Below are 16030 nucleotides of genomic sequence, written 5' to 3' on the forward strand. Positions count from 1 at the left end.
TCTTCACAATCAAAATAGCCACAGCCCAGATAAGAGTCTTAATTTTCCCTCTGAAATTTCACAATCGAGGCCTCCATCTTCTGCACTGTTCTCAAGATCATCTTCCAAGTTCCTACACAACATCTCACAGAGCTCTTAACACCAAATGGATCTTCTAGCCCAGAGTTCCAAAGTCCTTCCACACTCCTCCCCAAAACATCCAGGTTGTCACAGGAATACCCCACTGTGTTGGTACCAATTTGCTTCTTGGTCATGATGTTTTGTGCAGGAATAGAAACCCTGACTAAGACACAGACTTTATTTAGATTTTGTCTAGGATACCCAAGGCAAGGAAGAGGATGGAAGGAAACATACCTATTCTTTGGGGCACAGAGGCCACTTCTCAGCTAGAACTCTGCCATCTCAGGTTCCCTTCCTTATCTTGCACATGCTCTTTGAAGCAATGGAGTATTGACAAGGATGCTGCAGTCATCAGCTGTTGGTCAGAGAAGGCTGGGAATCCTCCAGTCTTCTGAAAGTACACATTTTCATTCTGGACAAAGCCGAGAGACCAAGTGTTGGCTGGCACCTAAGTTTCCTCCTTCCTTGCCCACCTCAGTCCATTTTTTCTTCCTTTCTCACTTCCTCTGAGCTGAGATTGGAACCAGGATGTCAAGCATTGTGGCATGTACTCTACCACTGAGCTATAGCCTAAGCCTGGATCTTATTTTTTCATTTCATTTTAAAAAAGATATAAAAAATTCTTCTTTTAAATTTGTGACATACATATCTACATATGTCTCTGTGTGGCTTTGTGCATGTGAGTACAGAGCCTGAAGAAGCCAGAAGAAGATGTTGGATGCCCTACAGATGGAGTTGCAGGTAGGTGTGAGCTACTTGGTGGGGGAGCTAGGACCAGAACTCTGGTCCTCTGAACGAGCAGCAAACATTCCTAACCACTGACCCATCTCTCCAGCTCTCAATATTCTTATTATTCTGAGAAAGAGCAAAGTAATTCTACCCTAGAGAGACTCCTACACACACACACACACACACACACACACACACACACACACACACACACCTGGCTTAGAGTGAAGGATGCTATAAAGGTTGTAGATGAAGAGATGCATATGGCAAGATGAATGGAAGGTCCGGGGAGCTTCCATATTCTGTCTGACTGTGCTACTAAGTTACATGTTAGCCACTTTCAGTTGGGACAATTGTGGGGACCAAGCCCACACCCCTTGAATGGCCAGTGAGGATGCTACTACCCAAGCAGCCTGGCTTTTCACCTGGTCTGCTGCTCCTCCCAGTATTTGAGGTTTGAGAGGTGCTAGCCCCTGGTCCCTGAGTTGCTGCAGACCATCCATCTGCCTCAACAGGAAAGCTCTGTTTCTTCTTCTTCCTTTCAGAATTCTTCCCTATCTTTTGAGGACCAAATTCAAAAGTCACAATGTAATTATTTACCTAGACATTCCTTCTAATACCTTTTTTCCTCTTAGTAGGACCCTGACAGAAACCTTTGAGTAAACAAAGACTTCACTTGAACAATCCTAAAAGCTAAATTACACGTTTTTCCTTATTCACAGAGTGCTGACGTCATCTGATGTTGAAAGGAGCAGGTGTTTTTGTTTTGGGGCTTTCTTGTTTTGTTTTGTTTTGTTTTTGCCTAGGATTCTGAGAAATATAAGTTTTTACCAGTAATTGGTGCAGAGAGTGTCTTTATGCCTTTTGAACCTCCAGTGAGCTTCCTACCTTCGAAGATCTAAATATCCTGCAGCTACTGGGAAGACAGTTGGAACAGATGTTCTTGCTTCCTTTAGGACTGAGGCAATGTTACAATGTTACAAATTTTAATGATGACCAGGACTCTTCTCTGGCAAGTTAAAGGGAAAAGCAGTGTCTTTGAACACTTCCTTTTAATCATCAGAATGTCCTTTCCTTTTCTCTCTCTTTGTTTCTTTTTCATTTGCCCAGATATAAACTATTTCTTCGGCTAGCTTCAGATGTCTCTTGTTTTGATTGAAGTTCCGCACACTGGCATCTTTGGAATACCAAGGGGGCAATGAATGCTCTTTTTTTATTTGTCATTTTCTCTTAACAGGTTCAACCCTCAGTCTCCTTCTTCGCCCAGGGTGGGAACAGTGAGATAGTTGGAGCCTCTCCTGTTAACTGGAAGGAACTGGGCGTTGCTGAGCACAAAGCCAAAAACTTGACCTGGGCTGAGGAATGGGATCCGGGCAGCTGTGCCCCTCAGAGCAAGGCTGGCTGCCAGCTTTCAGGGCATCTGTTGACTGGGGAGGAATTCCTCTGCTTGGATAACAGGCTTTCTATTCTGTTCACTGCCTCCTGCCCTGATTCCTCACCTGCTGTTTCAGTGTGTTCTTCAGTTAACTCCACCTCTCACTGAATTTTGCAATTTGCTGTCAACTTAACCTTTCCCTGGCTCTGTCTCTCTGTTTGGAACTGCGTTTCTCTGCAAAGTCGAAAGCCAACCAAGATGAAGTTTTCTTTAACTCGCCCCCCTCCCTACTCCCGGGGTTCCTGGAGCCGACCCTTTTCTGACCTACATACAGGGAAGGCTACATCTGCCCACCATGTAAGTGCCACTCAGCAACCCAGAATTTTCAGTTTGGGCTGCTCAGAATGACCTAGACTCTAGGTCCTAGAGGCTGGCGAAGGAGCCAGACACTCATTACAGGAGCGCTTTGGTGCCAGCACGCAGCTGACCTCCCTCTGGGGCAGCCCCTGCGCTCTCCAGAGTAATGAGTAGGTTTGGGCGAGTGTCTGCCCGTTTGTTCCAGCTCTCCTCCACACTTTTCTTTTTCCTTCATGTCAATAATTTACCCCTCTTTGGGTGGAATGCTTTTATTTTATCGCCTGCTCGATAGGACCCAGGGTCCTGGGTACTCACTTTGTCCTTGAGCTGCTATACCCCTAGCCTGACGTTTCTTTATTTTTCTACTCAGTCTGGCCCTTGCTTCCCTCCTTGCAGCACCCTTTGTACCAGGGTTCAGATAGAAGACTGTGGTACAGATCACGGAATAGTTTCTAGATAGCTAATCCAGGGATAAGGGCGATTCAATTGTATTCAGTGTCCCATCCCCCGTCTGGCTTACTTCTTTAAAAATTTAAATTACATTTTAACTAGTCTTTCCCTCCCTCTCCCCTCCCCCCTCTGGTTCTCTGTGTGTCTCTGTCTCTGTATCTCTCTGTCTGTCTCTGTTTCTCTGTCTCTGTCTCTCTCTGTTGCATGTGTGCATGCGCACCATAGTGTGTGTGTGTGTGTGTGTGTGTGTGTGTGTAGGTCAAAAGGCAGTTTTCAGGGTTTGATTTTCTCCTTCTACCACGTGGGTTCCTGAGATGGGACTCAGGTGGCCAGGCTCCTTGGCTTGGTGTCAATACTTATGTTGCAGTCTCCGCCCACTTTTTAACTGCATGTGGTCTTGGTCGCCTCTGTTTGCCAGCTTGTCGTTGTGCCTCTTACTTTGGTTTGTGGGCAGGGAACTCAGGCAAGTCAGGAAGCTTCCCACGGGGCTGTGGGTGTAGCTCCGGGCCAGAACACTTGCTTAGTAAGTACAAGGTCATGCGTTTAGTCCTGAGTATTGCCAAAGCTGGGCAGTGACTCCCTAACTTCAAGGTCCAGCCTGGGCTACATGGTGAGACAGTCTCAAACAATAACATAGAACACACAAAGATTATGGGCAATTGCTTCCCTCCTGAGCGGTTTTTTTTTTTCCCTTCCGGTACAGGGTTTCTCTCTGTAGCCCTGGCAGACCTGGAACTCACTCTGTAGACCAGGCTGGCCTCGAACTCAGAAAGAACTCAGAAATTCGCCTGCCTCTGCTTCCCAAGTGCTGGGATTAAAGGTGTGCGCTGCCACCGCCAGGCTCTAAGAGGTTACTCTTTATGCTGTTAAAATGGTATTCCTTTCCAGAGGATTGTGGAGAGAAAAGGATGCTCAGAAAAGTCCTTTGGAAACTGCCCTGAGCTGGAAGAAAGGAGCAGGGGAGTTGCCCTGAGCTAAGAAAGGAACCAGCATTGAGACTTGGTTTCTTTCTGCTGAGTCTCGGGAGAGCCTGCTCACACCAGAGGGTCTCAAGGAATTCCCAGAACTGATGGGTGCGGTGAGTCAGGCCCTAGGCAGATCCCAAGGACAAGAATCACTGCAAAACTTTCAACGTTCACTTCCTAGGCAAGACTAAAGTCTGTTTTAAAAGGGTGTGTGTGGGCCAAGTTCAGAGCAGTCTGGGACATTTCAAACTGGCACCACCTCCTCTGGCTGCTTGTGAGGCCATCCGGAGGCCAGGGCTCGGTCAGATGAACGGAAAAGTAAAGAGAGGACCGCAGAGTCTGAGACCTTTGCGCAGAGGGCTGGAGTGTGGAGAGGAGCGGGAGGGAGAATCAGGAGGAGGGCGCTGGGTGCGGAGGCCCCACCTTTCATTCCAGAGCTGTACCGGCCGGGGCGGGATGAGTCACGACTGGCTGGCTCCGCTGTGCGCCTTCCCATAGGTGAGGAACTCGGACCTCTCCGGGGGTAAACTGCGCCGCCTGCTCGTCCTAGCCTTGGCCTTGGTTGGGTGCTGGAGTCCTGGGTCTGCCGGGTTTGGCCTCTGGGGCCACGGCTGGCTTTCCCTGATGTATGGCAAGAGCCCCGCGCTTGTGCTTCCACTTCTCCTGAGTTTACAGCTCACAGGTAAGAACTGGCGGGCTTCTAGGAGTTTCTACCATTGCCGCCCATTCTGTAAAGACAGAGCTCATGGCTTGAAGAAATCTCAAGGGCTCCGTTGGGAGATCGTGCCCCAACTGCAGTTCGTTCTAGTCCAGACTTCGCCGAAACTTCAATTCGGTGGGTTGCTTTGGGGCAGTACTTTGGGCAAACAGGTTTAGGTGTGTTTGGCCGCCCGTGATTCAGGCACACAGAGGGCTTTCTGATCTCAGGTTACACACCATCTTTGTGTGGCTGCTCTCAACCTCGGGCTGCTGGCTAGATTTGGCCCTTGGATTTCCGTGGGAGGATTTTGTCTGCGATTCCCTGCAGCACCAGAGAGCAAACCTGGATTGTCAGAGCGAGAGTCCTGCTGTGGTTTTGAAGCTGTCCCAATCAATGCACGTACCAGACTTGTAAATAAGCCACGTGGTGTAAGGCTTCCAGGGGTGCAGGCAAGCACAACTGCTGGGGTGGATTGACCTGCAGGCTAGCAGCAGCCCCAAGTCTACATGTGGGAAAGCTTACCTGCTTGGAGACTTCTTTTTTCCTTAAAACAAAACAAAACAACATACGGTGTTGCTTGATCGTAATACACCACGTCTGACCAACATTTGGATTTTTGTTTCTTCTTTCCATCTCCTTTGCTGATGTTTGTAGTTTCTGGTTATAGTTCTGAAATTGGTGCGGTAAGGCTGTGAAGAAAGTGAGAGCACCAGGTAGTTTTACCTCTAATTGGCCCTCGGGATGGGAGGGTCAAAGCTGTGTGCAGGCAGGAGTATGTAGACTCCTGGTGAAGTGAATTTGAAGGTTGGCTTACTTGGAAAGTGTCAGCGTTTTTGTTTTCTCAATGATACACCGCTGTTAACCTCTTCCTTCCCTCCATTGCAGCCCTTTGTCCTACAGAAGCTGTGGAAATTTACACCTCCGGGGCCCTGGAGGCAGTCAACGGGACAGATGTTCGGTTAAAATGCACTTTCTCCAGCTTTGCCCCTGTGGGAGATGCGCTAACTGTGACGTGGAATTTCCGACCTCGAGATGGGGGTCGTGAGCAGTTTGTAAGTAGATTCTTGTCACCTTCCAGAGGACTCTTGACAAGAATGCATTGTGGCAATCCTTCCCCCCCCCCCCCCGGTCTTTCCCATGTTCGGCGCATGCGTGGGGTTAAGTTGGGGCCCAGTTCTTGGGACAGAGAGTTACAGGTCTAAGAAAAGGGAAGCCAGAGAATATTCCAAGGAGCTGGATCATTGGCTAGACCTGATGATGCTTCTCTTCCCGCCCCCCGCCCCCATCTCGGCCTCCTGCCCGGGATAGAGAAGGAAAGATGACCGGTTCTCCTCTGTAGGTATTCTACTACCACATGGACCCCTTCAGGCCCATGAGCGGACGGTTCAAAGACCGGGTGGTCTGGGACGGAAACCCCGAGCGATATGACGTCTCCATCTTGCTCTGGAAGCTGCAGTTTGACGACAATGGGACATACACCTGCCAGGTGAAGAATCCACCTGATGTTGATGGTCTGGTTGGGACGATCCGGCTCAGTGTTGTGCACACTGGTAGGTTTTGGGAAGTGAAATCTCTCTCTCTCGCTCTGTCTCTCTCTGTCTCTGTCTGTCTGTCTGTCTGTCTGTCTCTGTCTCTGTCTCTGTCTCTGTCTCTGTCTCTGTCTCTGTCTCTGTCTCTGTCTCTCTCTCTCTCTCTCTCACACACACACACACACACACACACACACACACACACACACACCATCTTTTGTGAAGCTGGATGGGAGAGGAGGAAAGGGTTTAGGTCTTCAGAGCTGGGAACTTCAGAGACTGAGGAGTCCTGGGGTGAAAAAATAAAGACTTTGTTTGGTTACGGAAAGATACAAAATAATACAAAGAAATCTGAGGAATCTGTACAAGAATGGCCTTGAGGTTGTAGAAAGGACAGGAAGTGACTGACATAGACACTCACAATAGGCCTGTTCATCCTTTCATTTATTCAAGATGCTTATTGGGTACCTGGTGTGCTAGGCACAGCCCAAAGTGCTTGATACTCTAGCTCATTTAATCCTGACACATTCTCCATAATGGTCACCAGTGTTTACTCAGGACTCCCCACTGTCAGGGGCTTTATGCTGTACATTTTTAAAAAAAGATTCTCTTAAAAACAGTTTTTAAATCGTTATTTTATGTGCATGGGTGGTTTGCTTGCATGTATGTCTGTGTACCACTGAAGTGCCTGGTGTCCTTGGAAACCAGAAGAGGGTGTCAGAGCCCCTGGAACTGGAGTTACAGATGGTTATGACTGACCATGTGAATGCTGGGAATTGACTTGAGGTCCTCTGGAAAAGCAGCCAGTGCTCTTAACGGCTGAGTCATCATCTCTCCAGCTTCATCTTACTTATTCTTTATACATCTCGAGTCTGTTATATATTTAATGTCTCCCATTTTACTAATGAGGAAACTGAGGCTCACTAAGTGTAAGTCACTTCCCCAGTTCTTGTAGTTAGTAAATGAAGTCATGTCAGGTTCACGCCCAACCATCTCAGACTCTCAAACTGTTCTCCAGCTAGTGTAGTGGGTTCCTGTACTATAAAAACAACCTAGGAATGATGCCAGGTGACAAAGAACTTGGACCACAGCACTTCTGAGTTGGAGAACTGCAGTTGCGCCCTGGCTACTTGGGTATCAATTATACACACATTTTGCTTTTGTCATCATCTGTAGGGTGAGAATAATATAACAAAGATTTCTGTGAGGATGAATGATGCAATGAACTTGTAAAGTCTTTCAAACTCTGAGTTGTACTGAAAATTATAATAGTAACATGTATACTTACTATGGGCAGGCACAGTTTTATTTCTTTTTATAAGCACTCAACAAATGAATATTGTGCCGGGCATGGTGGCACACGCCTTTAATCCCAGCACTTGGGAGGCAGAGGCAGGCGGATTTCTGAGTTCAAGGCCAGCCTGGTCTACAAAGTGAGTTCCAGGACAGCCAGGGCTACACAGAGAAACCCAGTCTCGTAAAAACAAAAACAAAAGCAAAAACAAACAAACAAAAGAAATGGATATGGTTATGTCTAAACATAGGAAGCTGAGGTTCCATAAACAAATAAATAAACAAACAAATAAACAAATAACCCAGGTTACACAGACAATAAGATAGAGCTAGCTCTCTCTGGTGTGTGTGTGTGTATACCTTGCTATTTGAGAAAAGATCTCTCTATGTAGTCCAAGCTGATCTCCAACTTGAGAGCTTTCTGCCTCAGTTTCTTAAGAGTTGAGGTAGTATTTATTCCTCACATACCGCAGTGTTCAAAACGTCTTAATCTGTCACATGGTGTGATTGTCTCCAATTACTCCTTCCCAGTTTAGTTTAAAACTACTGTTTTAGGCTTTCCTCCCAAGAAAGAGCCATGTGGTCTACATCAGTCCTCTGGGTACTGAAAAAAGTAATGTAATATTTTTAGAAGTCAGGGTTTTTGTTTTTTTGGTTTTTTTTCTAATAGCTAGGCCAAAAAAAAAAAAAAAAAAATCAAAACCCCAAAACAAAAACAACAAACAGCAGCAGCAGCAGTAACAACAGCAATACACACACACACACACACACACACACACACACACACAATCTAGTAATCTTTTAGCGTATAATGTTTTGAGAGCCTACAGGAAACTGTTGCCCTGTTTCTGTATTTTAAAAAATGGAGGTACTTCTAAAGAGACTGCCCATTCTCCATGCTGTATTTTGGCGTTTTGCCTGCATGTGTATCTGTGTGCCTGGTGTCTGCAGAGGCCAGAAGAAGGCACTAGATTCTGGGAGCTTCATCCTTTTTGATAGATTCCAGGCTGGAAAGTCCTGGGATAAATATTCTCTTGATGTTCCTTCTGGACATTGGGGCTTATCGCTTTATTTCCTGTCTTCCCTTTCATTTCCATTATAACGACAGGAGCACAGTAAATGCTTTAAAACCTGGGCGAATGGCTGACTGAATGAGGGGTGAGTAGGGTTGTCCAGGACTGAGTGGTGCATAGGTCTGACAAGATTAGCAAAAACTTGAATTACTGGACAGTTCAAGTGACTCAAGGGTTCTCAGTACTTGGGTGTCATCATCATCACCTGGAAAACATGTCCAAACATGGATTGCTGGATTTACCCCCAGTGCTTCTGGTCCAGCCCGTTTGGGGTGGGGCCTGAGAAGTTCACTTCAAAGCTCCCCAGCAGAGCTGTCATGGCTTCTGGAGTCACACTAGAGAAGCCCTGATGGAGTCTGTGTGGGTTTTCCACTGCTGCCAAAGGCCACATGATCTTCATAAAAGTAGGAGAAAGGAAGAGTCCGGTCAATGATGCGATGCATCTCCACTGCGTTTAGATCTCACCTAATTAGCTGCCTGCCACCTTGTCCTTCTCTCCTCACAGTGCCCTTCTCTGAGATCTACTTCCTGGCCGTGGCCATTGGCTCTGCGTGCGCACTGATGATCATCATAGTGATCGTGGTAGTACTCTTCCAGCATTTCCGGAAAAAGCGATGGGCGGACAGGGCTGATAAAGCCGAGGAGACAAAATCGTAAGGCTGAGCGAACGCTGGCGGGACCCCCTGCTCACACTTTCAGGGTGGGCGGTGCTTGGGATCTTTCAGTGGGGCCAAACAACTGTTGAGCAGTTGATTTTCTTTTTGACCAAATGTATGAGAGGTTTCCCGTTCATAGGACAGGTAAGTTAGTGTATGGGTAGTGACTTTACAAAAGGCTTCTTAAAGGGGCTGGAGAGGCGGCTCAGTGGTTAAGAGCACAGAATGCTCTTGCAGATGATCTGGGTTCTGTTGCCAGCACCCACATCTGGTGGCTTACAATGGCCTGTGATTCCAGCCCCAGGGGGATGGAACCCCTCTGGCCTCTAGGGGGATAGTCACCATCTGTGACCTTATGTGCACACACTTGCATTCAGACAGATACACACACATGCTTAAAAACAAGTTAACAACAGCAATGGAATTCAAAAGGTTCCTTAATTTTACAAAAGATCTCACCACAGAATTTCATTATTATGTGGGATTTGGGAGCTCTAAAGATATGCACATGCGAAGCTTTAAAAATATCCTCTGTAAAGTGAAACACACGTATAAGGGAATATAGGGTGAGGCGCTCAGCTGTCCCTGAGACTCAGAGACGGGAAAGTTTGCTCTGCAGACAGTAAGTGCTCAGCAAACATTTTTAAACTAAGATAAAATTTATAAGCTACAAAATGCACCCATTTGGGCCAAAGAGATGGCTTAGCAGTTAAGAACACTGGTCTCTGGTAGAGGCCTTGAGTTTGGTTCCCAGCATCCATATGGTGGCTCATATTTGCTCTCTACCAAATTTAAGATGTGACTCTCTCAGTGACCCTGCTGCTCGCTGATTGGCTAGACTGGTGGCTGCCTAGCAAGCCTCTGGGGTCCTTCTGTCCTCGCCTCCCATCCCTGGGAATAAAGGGGCTCACTACTCCCACAAGAGTCTCACAGTGAGCAGTTTACACACTAAACTCCATCATTGGCTTTCATGTCTGTATGATATCCCAGGATTATGGACATATTATACATTGCTTGTCTGTTCAGATGATGGAGACAGATTTTTTTTTCCCCTTTTGGTTATTATACCGAATATCAATCACTACAAACATATTCTACACACATTTTTACATACACATACTTTCAACTCTCCCAAAAATGAAAGAAGAAATATTGTCAAGTCATTGATAACTATTGAGTTTTTTGGAGGAATTGACAAAGTGTTTTGTATGGGCACTAGAATTTCTACACTTAGCTGGTGTGCTGGTACACCCACACCTTTAATTCTAGCACTTGGGAGGCAGAGGCATGTGGATCTCTGTGAGTTTGAGGCAATCCTGTTCTACAACATGAGTCCAGGACAGCCAGGGTATACAGAGAAAGCCTGTCTCAAAAACAAAACAAAACATCCCCCAAACCCATAAAGTTCTACATTCTCACTTTTGACTATCGCCCTCTAGTGGACATGAGGTGGTATGTCAGTGAGAGTTTTGATTTGCATCCCTGTGATGACTAGTGGTGCTCATCCTATCAGGTGCTTAGCCGCTGTTTATAGATCGTCTCTGGAGATGTATTTGTTCAGATAGTCCGCCCACCCTGAAACTGAGGTGGATGTCTCCTTCTTGTTAAGCTGTAACCGTTAGATGTCCGGCCCCTTTCAGCTACGTTACCTGCATTTGCTCCCCATCTCTGGGTTCTCTTTGCTCCTTCTTGAACACTATCCATTAAGACACAAGAGTTTTCTTTTTGGATGAAGTCCAGCTCTTCTAAATGTCTCATAGTCTTAGATACATTCTTACAGTTATGTCTTTGCTGTAGTTCCAGATAGACTTTTTTGTGTATAATTAAGAATCTCAATTTGTTCTTTTGCATGTGGATTTATAAGAATCCCCTAGAACTGTTCATTTATTTTAATTAGTAAATAGTTACTGAAATAAATGTAATTGATTGTGAAGCATCTAAGGGACCCATTGACAGCATTCTGATTTGAAGAGAATATAATTGATAAAGAGAATTTCTAGGTCAACCAAAAAAATCCCCCCCTCCTTTTTTTTGGCAGAGGGGTAGCCATTAGAAGTCAGACACCATGGTAGAGCATAGGTGTGCACTTTAAATGCCCATGGTACTGTATTAGATCCCAGGGGAGTTATCTTGCATTCTGAAAAGTGAGTTTGAACTTGTAGGTCATGTGGGGGCATCGGCATTATCATTGACATGGCCCTGGCAATTTAGTTCTCTGCAACGTGAATGGCTCTCTAGGCGTATGTAATTCTTCCCAAAGCATGAGCCAGGGTACCTTACCTGGCGCTGCTATGGGACCTGCCATCTTTGCTTCCTCCCTGATTACCTGACGGGACTTCTGCTCCTTGGTTACAGAAAAGAAGAGGAAAAACTCAACCAAGGAAACAAGGTCTCTGTTTTTGTGGAAGATACAGACTAACACGTCGAGGTAAGGGCCATACTCGGGTGACTTCTTGCTTCAGTTTGCCCAGCTGTTAGCCCATCTCCAATAGAGATCTCTCCGTCACTGCACAATGGCTGAGGAGACTTCCTACTCAGGACAGAGACTCTTGGCCAGTCAGATTAGTCTCCTATTAGCTGCAGAGTTAACTTCTCCTTTCAGAGTACTTTTGTATATGATTAAGGAGCCAGGCTACTTCCTTTAATGCTGAGAGGATGAGATGATAACCTTCCCTACCATCTATCTTGTTTTAACTTTGTGTGTGTGTATGTGTGTGTATGTGTGTGTGTATGTGTGTTTGTATGTGTGTGCGTATGTGTATGTGTGCGTGTGTATGTATGTATGTGTGTGTGTATGTGTGTGTATGTATGTGTGTGTACTGCTTGTGGACGTTGTACATCGTGGTGCGGAGCCTAGTGCGCACCACGATGTACAACGTCCACAAGCAGGTGTATGTGTGCGTGTGTATGTATGTATGTGTGTGTGTATGTGTGTGTATGTATGTGTGTATGTGTATGTATGTATGTATGTATGTATGTATGTGTGTGTGTGCATGTGTATGTGTGTGTATGTGTGTGTATGTGTGTATATGTGTGTGTGTAGTGTGTGTGTGTATGTGAGTGTGTGTGTGTGTATATGTGAGTGTGTGTGTGTATGTGTGTGTATATGTATGTGTGTGTAGTGTGTGTGTGTATGTGTGTATGTGAGTGTGTGTGTGTGTGTATGTGTGTAGTGTGTGTGTGTATGTGTGTGTGTGTGTGTATGATGGGATAGAGCTCCTCCTCCTTTCTGCCTCCCCAGCGCCTGGATTCTAAGCATGTGTCTCCGTATCCACTGTTTTCATGGTTCTGATGACTGAACTCAGACCTTTATTTTTACATGACAACACTTTACCAGCTGAGCTATCTTATCTGTCCAGCTCAATAAATCATTTTAGTTTTTTTTTTTTTATGAGTCATTTATGTCATGATGGTAAGTCGTCCAAGGATCAGAGACATGGTTCGCCAGCTCAGAGCACTTCCTGATTTTGCAGAGGGCCTGAGTTCAGTTCTTAGCACTCACAGGGTGGCTTGCAACCATTCATACCAGGTCCAGGAGACCCAGCATCCTCTTCTGAGCTCTTTGGGCACAGTACACACATGGTGCACATACAAATGGGCAGGCAAAATACTCATAAAGTGAAATAATCAGGAAAAACATTAAAGAAAAATTAACCAACTAATATCATGAAGTATAGTCTGTGGTATCTGATAGGAGATACAAATTTAAACAAATTACAAAATATTTGGAGTTTGGACTGAGCATTGCCGCACACCTTTAAATCTCAGAACTTGCGAGGTAGAGGCAGGTGGATCTCTGAGTTTGAGTCCAGCCTGGTCTACTAAAGGAGTTCCAGGACAGGCAGGGATACACAGAGAAACCCTGTCACAAACGCCCCCCGCCCAAACCCAACCAACCTAATCATTCACACACACACACACACACACACACACACACACACACACACACACACTGGATCTGAGAACCATGTAATAAAGAATAAAGAGCAGTAAGTAAAATCTTTGAAAATAAAAACTGAATTAGTGGGAGAGAAAACTTAATATTTTCCCGCCATTGGTAGAGGTGCAAATCTTTAATCTCAGTGCTTGGGAGGCAGAGGCAGGCAGATCCAGTCCAGCCTGCTCTATAGAGTGAGTTCCAGGCCAGCCTGGGATACAGAGATTTTTAAAAATTTGTTTAAATTTGTATCTCCTGTCAGAAATCACAGACTATATATACTCTGTCTCAAAAAAACCAGATCAAACCAAACCAAACCAAACCAAATTTCCATTAGGAGTGGATGACGGCACTGCCAGGTATTCCTCTTGGATTCTTCTCAAGAACATTGACTTTTTAAACTTTTGTATTCCAGAGGCTGAGGACTTTTGAGGACACCATCAGCACCCCCTTGAAATCAGTAGAAATGTTTCCAGCGATGACCTGTCTGTCGACCTACAGGTTCTGCAGCACAAACCTGCCCAGATGAGCAACGCCCCTGCCTGGCAGCTTTGGGTTCTGCCTGATCTACTAGACTCAGACTTACCTTCATTGCTACGGTTCTATCTAATTCCAGAGCGCAATTGTGTGTTAGCTTTTGCAAACCAAGAGGTTACATATTTGTCCTTCCACATTCCTATGGTGTGTGATTCCCATATTTCTGTGCATACTGGCATCAGAGGGGTAAGAAGCCAACTAGTTTGTCTGCCAGAACATACCTTCTCATATTTTAGTTTCTTTAGAACAGCACACAGGTGTGCTCAGGGGTCTGATAAGATAGCTCATCTATCCTCTTGCAGAAGATCCCAGTTCAGTTCCCAGCATCCATTTGGTGGCTCACAACCATCAGTATCCAGTTTTAGGGGAGGTGACACTCTCTTCTGGTGTCTGCAGGCACTGAATGTAATGATACATGCAGACACACCCCCCCAAGATAAAAATAAATTAAGTCATAAAAAGATGAGCTAACCATTCCAGCTACTTTTGATTAATACCAAAACCCAAAGTCACATAGGAAGTCTGATTTTCATGGCTATCTTTAAATGGAAACATCTTGTTTTACTGATATTTTTCTTCAATATCCTAGGTTTATTGTTTTGTCAATTATTCCAAGGTTTATAGATGACAGCGCAAATCTAAGCACAATAACTACAAAAGGTCACAAGAACACCAGGACACCAGCAAGTGCTACCAGAATGAATCGCTCAGCATTACTTTTGTATTTATTTATTTATTTTTAGTCAGGTTCTCACTATGTAGTGCTGGCTGCTCTAGAGCTGACAATTTAGAGTTGGCCTGAAACCTAGAGACACCCCCCTGCCTCAGCTCTTGAGTGCTTCACTCAAGGGTGTACCCCCACATCTAGCCCGACTGTAGGTTTGTAATGAGCACAGGCAGCTGCTTGCTGTGTGCTCCCTTTTAACCCCAGCTCAGAAGATTCTCTTCATTTGCAGACTGGAGCCCTTAAGCAATTTATTAGAAGACTTCGTGATACACGATAACTTTAAAAAAAAAAAAGACTTGTGAAGAAGGTCAACTCAAAGCAAATGACTATTTTTTTTAACAGTCTTATGTGTGAGAACTGGAAGAGATTATTTAAAGTACTTTTGGTTTTAATTCACCGTATTTTAAGGAGAATTTGCCATGGGCCAAAGACTACCTAAATGGAATGAACCAATTTTATTTTTCTCTTTATTTGAGTATAAAGCAAACTTTTCAAGTGGCCTATGGAAAGAGGAGGGATGGCTTTCTTCTTTGTGTCTGGTTACATGGTCTGTGCACACTAGCATTGTTTGGAGAACAGAGACCATCTAAAAGTTCAGGTCCAGGGTGAATCTTTGCGATGTGATGGTTTAGTCTTCACTGACTGGGCCACACAGATTATTTTTAACAAACTGGAATTTCCAAAAGATTCTATTTCTACATATTGGATCTTGTAATTTTACCCAGTCTTTACAAACAAATTGGCATAATTTAAATGTCAATTTTGGTCTTGAAATTCATTCTATACATCTCGTTCCACTTTTTATAATGCCTAAAAAAGGTTTTGTTCTTATTTCTCTCCCTCTCCCCCTCTCTCTTAAAAATTAAGACAGGGTCTCACTATATAGCTCTGTCTAACCTGGAACTTGCTCTGTAGACCAGGCTGTCCCTGAACTCAGAGATCCCACTGCCTCTGCCTCCCTAGTGCTAGGAATAAGGGCATGCTCCACCATACCCTGGTCTAAAATTTTGATACCTAGTTTTGAAGCTACAAGTTAGAGCTATATTTTCTCTTGTGAATATAACAATTGGATATTTCTTTAAACAGATGGCCTGTGTATATTTCATACTTGTAATGAAGTAGTTAAAAACTCACAGAGAATGTCTCCAGGGAACTTGCAGCTTGTGTCTTGTTTGAAGACTCATGGGTTATCACGTTCTTGTTCAGTGTCTCCTTCCTAAGAGTACTTTTGTACTGTAACTTATTTTTTATTATGCCTGAATCATTGTGTAAATAAACCCTTAGTAATAAAGAATTATGATTTTTATTATTTGCTTACACACAAATCTGCAAAATTCACAACAGCAGTTAATGGAAAACAAGGGAAGATGTTTATCTTTGCTCAAGTTTTCTTAGACAGTAGAGTTAGACACGCAGAGCAATCATTAATTGATGAAATTAATTTCTAGTAATTTCATATTATTTCTATAGACTTTACACATTGCTTTGGAGGGCTGGGAAATGGGCAAAGTGATAGCACACATTTGGAAGACTCATTTCTTGGACCTAACTCTAGTCTGAGTCTTTTTTTTTTTTTTTTTTT

At 44.7% G+C, this 16030-nt stretch overlaps 1 protein-coding gene across 1 annotated transcript; it reads left to right on the forward strand.

The window, feature by feature from the left end:
* The first annotated feature begins 3916 nt into the window (after window positions 1-3916).
* Window positions 3917-14741, forward strand: Mpzl2 (myelin protein zero like 2). Its single transcript, XM_021173132.2, has 6 exons — window positions 3917-4678; window positions 5582-5748; window positions 6036-6246; window positions 9097-9244; window positions 11603-11675; window positions 13600-14741. Exons 1-5 carry the CDS (start codon window positions 4621-4623, stop codon window positions 11664-11666), a joined length of 648 nt encoding a protein of 215 aa, XP_021028791.1. The 5' UTR covers window positions 3917-4620; the 3' UTR covers window positions 11667-11675; window positions 13600-14741.
* Window positions 14742-16030: the final 1289 nt, after the last annotated feature.

The sequence above is a fragment of the Mus caroli genome, chromosome 9 (genome assembly GCF_900094665.2).
Source record: "Mus caroli chromosome 9, CAROLI_EIJ_v1.1, whole genome shotgun sequence".
Classification (NCBI taxonomy): Eukaryota; Metazoa; Chordata; class Mammalia; order Rodentia; family Muridae; genus Mus; species Mus caroli.